The sequence below is a fragment of the Pelodiscus sinensis genome, chromosome 26, assembly GCF_052426305.1.
Source record: "Pelodiscus sinensis isolate ZL-2025 chromosome 26, ASM5242630v1, whole genome shotgun sequence".
Lineage (NCBI taxonomy): Eukaryota > Metazoa > Chordata > Testudines > Trionychidae > Pelodiscus > Pelodiscus sinensis.
In genome coordinates, this window is record NC_143077.1 from 13577728 (window position 1) to 13582300 (window position 4573).

General features: G+C 48.3%; 1 protein-coding gene across 1 annotated transcript; it reads right to left on the bottom strand.

Annotated features, from left to right (window-relative positions):
* Positions 1-1950: 1950 nt before the first annotated feature.
* Positions 1951-4253, bottom strand: LOC102453141 (heat shock 70 kDa protein 1A-like). The gene has a single exon (XM_014572517.4). It carries the CDS (start codon positions 4035-4037, stop codon positions 2085-2087), a length of 1953 nt encoding a protein of 650 aa, XP_014428003.3. The 5' UTR covers positions 4038-4253; the 3' UTR covers positions 1951-2084.
* Between the last annotated feature and the right edge of the window lie 320 nt (positions 4254-4573).

The following is a 4573-nucleotide window of genomic DNA, read 5'->3' on the forward strand; positions in this document are numbered from 1 at the left end:
GTTTGGTTTGAGCCTTTTTTCCAGCGGGAGTTTTTTGGTTCAAACCACAAATTTTAAAAAAATCAGTTATTTGCTCTATTCCAGTCACAGGTGTAGTAACTTCTGGAACTGTGACAGCTGACTCCTCTCCTCCTCTTCATGGAGAGTCCTGGTTTTTTTTTCTGGCATTAATGAATGGATGGAGGTATCCCAGTCCCTTGTCTCCATCAAGAACCCAAACTAGCTCTGATTCATGGATTAGTCCATAATCAGTCCTGTGTCCAACAGATAGGCTCTCTCTGGGTCAAAGGCCTGGTCTTAACAGTTTTTGTAGTTCGCTGGTTAGAGATGCTGATTGTTGTACTACTACAACAGTTAGGGTAGATGCAGATATAGATGTGTTTATATCAGAACAGTCTATTCCTCTTTCCAAACAGGAATAAGATATGCTAAAATAAGCCACTTTTATGCTGATGTAACTGCATCCACACTGGAACTTTATCATTTTAACTGCACGGTTGTAGTACAATTTGTGCAATGATAAAGGCCTGTGTGTCCTCCTATTTTTACCACACACAAGAATTCTCATGTGGCTCAAGCAGGAGTAGGCTGACACCAGGGTCCTATCCCAGTGCCGGACAGGGTGAGAATCCTCCCTTTTCAGATCCTCCTCCTTGTATGGTCATCACCCTGAGAGCGACTGATCTTCTTTAGGGGGTTAGGATTTTGCCCAGTAGAGGGCAGCAGAGGATTTTCTTGTTTTGTTTCACTTCTGGTTAGACTGATTTTATTTTATTTTACAATGTACTGTGATGACTCTGAAAATTAGCTTGTCCCTCATTCCCAGCAGACTGCTAACTTGAATTCCTGTTCTACAGACAGAAGGGAGGACGATGCAGGAATAATGCAGAGTGTCGGCTGTATTTGCAAATTATCTTGGGAACTCAGTTTTCCAGATCCTTTATCCCCTTGAGCACAGTCACTAAAACACAGTTTTGACTTTTAGAGGGTCCTGAATCTGCTCTTTTCTTACAACTTGTTAGGAGGTTTTCTATTTGTTACAGAACACATGGGTGAATTGACAAGTTTGTGGGGTTTTTTTCCTTTTCCATAGAAAACGTTTTTCACACTTTTGGCATACTAGCTATGGAAGAAATGGAAGGGATCCAAAGGCAGGCTGATAAGGAATTGTTTTGGAGACCTGGACAGACTCAGGCTTTGTCTACACTGGCATTTGAGTGACAAAGCTTTAGTCCTTCACAAATGCTTAACACTCACCCACCTACCCAACCACCATCACCACCCACCACTAAAACTTTGTCAGGATAAGTACTGGTGGAAACAGTGCTCTCCTGCTGACAAAGCAAAACAAAAACCATGTTTAAGCTGCCTTTCAATTGACATGACTGCGTTACACAGCCGTGTGGCTATGCAGACATACCCTCAGTCAGTTTGAAACAATATGGGCTGCTTAGATTACAGAGAAGACAAAGAAGAGAGAATATGTCTGAAAAGACATGCATCTCCAGAGTCAATACAGATTTACTGCTGGGTAGCAAATCACAATCTGAACCTATTTTGACTTAACTGGAGTTATTCCAGATTTACTCCAGTGAAGCTGCTCCTTACTCTGGTAGCTTCAATGGAGTCACCAGATTTACTCCAGCATAACTGAGACTAGACTCTCTTACTAAAATTCAGGCATTCATAGAAAGGAGACATTTTCTACAGGTTCTGCATCAAACACATAACCATGTTCAAAAGTCCCTACACAAATGACAGATTGACACCAAAGCTTGTATTTTAGGAGTTTAAGGAAGTTACATGCCCAACTCCCAGTGAAATTCAATGGGATTTGGCTCCTAGCTCTCTTAGGTTCCTTTAAACATCCTTTCCAAGCCCTAATACATCTGTGTCACACATTCCATTGAGTGTGCAACTGGCTTATTAATTAGTAAATACACCTGTATAGACATTTGAGAGGCAGAATTTATTGAGAGGCTGATGGTAGGGTCCCATTTATGAATTGGCTATATCAGATGGTAAATCCAGGTAAATCAACAGCAACCAACAAACCTAGCTTCTTTGGCTCCTGCTAGGACTTTCTATGGGTAGATCACGGTGGTTGTTTGGGTAAATTGGAATGTCCAGCTGTACGTGGTGACCACAAACTTGTTTGGTTTTGTTCTGTTGATGCCTGAGGTGCTGTTACTGAGGCGTTTAAGTCCTGGGAGGGAGTTCCCTGAAAGCATTTTCATAGGGCCTGACCTCCTCCTCTTCAGCCATCCAGCTGGACTCAGCCAGGCGAAGGCCTGTTGGCATTTCTCCACCATCTTCTTCTTCGCCTGCAAGGTGAAGTAGTTAAGGATTTCTTCTGAGGTTCGCTTCACGCTGAAAGCGCAGGACTGAAGGTAGTTCTTGGTGGCCAGTTTCCACTTCTGTGCCCGGTCCTCGGCTTGATATTTCTCAGCCTCCACCGCTAACTTCTGTATCTCCTCTCTGCTCAGTCGCCCCTTGTTGGCAACCACAGCAATGGGGTTGGCATTGCCAGCGACTTTATCCAGGGCAAACACAGTCAGGATTCCATCTGCGTTAATATAGAAGGTCACCTCCACCAAGACCATGCCGCGTGGGGCGGGGGGAATGCCCTTCAAAAGGAAATGGCCAAGCAGGTGGTTCTCCGTGGCAGTAGCTCTCTCCCCCTCATAGGCTCGGATGAGTAGGTCAGGCTGGTGGTCATCGAAGGTGGTGAAGGTACGAGTTACCACTGCGGGGATGGCACTGTTGCGTCTGATCAGGGTGTGCATCTTCCCTGCGCCTGTCTCAATCCCCAGAGACATGGAGCCCACATCCAGGGCAAGCAGGCCCCTGGTGACCTCGGACTTGTCTCCCATGAGGATGGCAGCTTGGACAGCTGCCCCATAGGCGACAGCTTCATCCGGATTGAGGCTTCTGTTCAGCTGCCGCCCGCCGAAGAAATCCTGCAGCAGCTCCTGGATCTTGGGGATGCGAGTGGAGGCACCCACCAAGACCACATCATGGATATCAGCCTGGCTCAGCTCTGCATCCTGCAGCGCCCTCTCCACAGACTTCAGGGTCTCTTGGAAGAGGTCGGCACACAGCTCCTCAAACTGGGCTCGGGTGATGTCCGCATGGAAATCAATCTCTTTGTACAGGCAATCCAAGTCAATACTGGTTTTGAGGTTGGAGGATAGAGTGCGCTTGGCTGCCTCACAGGCCATCCTGAGCCTCCACACAGCCCTCCTGTCCTTGCTGATGTCCTCCTGATGTTTCTTTAGGAATTCGCCCATGAGGAAGCTCACCAGGCAGTTGTCAAAATCATCCCCTCCCAGACGGGCGTCCCCGGTGGTGGCCTTCACCTCGAGGATGCCTCCATCAATGGTGAGGACGGAGACGTTGAAGGTTCCTCCACCCAGGTCAAAGATCAGCACATTGCGTTCTCCATTGCTAGGGTTCTCTAGGCAGTAAGCCAGGGCGGCAGCTGTAGTTTCACTAAGGATCCTCAGTACATTGAGGCCAGCGATCACCCCAGCATCTTTGGTGGCCTGACGCTGGGAGTCATTGAAATGGGCTGGCACGGTAACGATAGCATGGGTGATGGGGTGGCCCACATAGTCTTCAGCCATCTCCTTCAAATGACCTAGTATCATGGCAGAGATCTCCTCTGGGTAGAAAGCCTTCTCCTTTCCCTTGTAGGACACCTGCACCTGGGGCTTCCCCTCAGCTCGCACTATCTGGAAGGGCCAGAACTCCGCATCTGCCTGTATAGCAGGGTCCTCATAGGTTCGGCCAATCAAGCGCTTGGCACTGAATATGATATTAGGAGAGTTGAGGGCTGCCTGGTTCTTGGCCTCATCCCCCATCAACCTCCCTGTCTCAGTGAAGGCCACACAGCTGGGCATGGTGCGGGTGCCCTGGTTATTGCCCATTATTTCCACCCTGCCATCTCGGAAGAGGCCCACACAGGATTTAGTAGTGCCCAAGTCAATACCAATTGCTGGGTGTTTCAGTGCAGGCTTGGGGGGATTTTTCTCCATGACATTACTCTCTGCCAAAGAGGGATTCTCTTCATAGGCTGGTAAACTCTCATAAAATTCCCTTTAGCAGGGCTGTAACCCCTTCTGTGATTCAGCTTTCCCTCAGCAGGGTTAGTACCCTAACCAATTCATCGGGTTCCCCTCAGCAGGGCTGCTGGTAGCCCCTTCCCCTGGGTCCCCACCCAGCCGCTCAGTGCTCTTCCTCCTGGCTGCCTCTCTTGATCAATGCCATCTGCAGCCCTTGCATATGCCTTGGTGACCTCACAGCATGTCACAATACAATTGAAGGTCTCCAGCCAATAAGAGCAGAAACTCTGGATGCAGCCCTCAGCTCTGTCCACTTCACTCACCTGCGGAGCGTTCTCCTGATTATCTTAACCACCATCCCAGCATGGGGGTTGGCAAATAATCATAAGGTGGGAGAGCAGGATGCTCAGGCCCCTAAATCTAACTCCGTGCATCAACAGCAAGCCCCAAACATCCAGAAATAAATCTAGACTAGCCCCCAGATTGGAATGCGTAGATCGAATAATCAC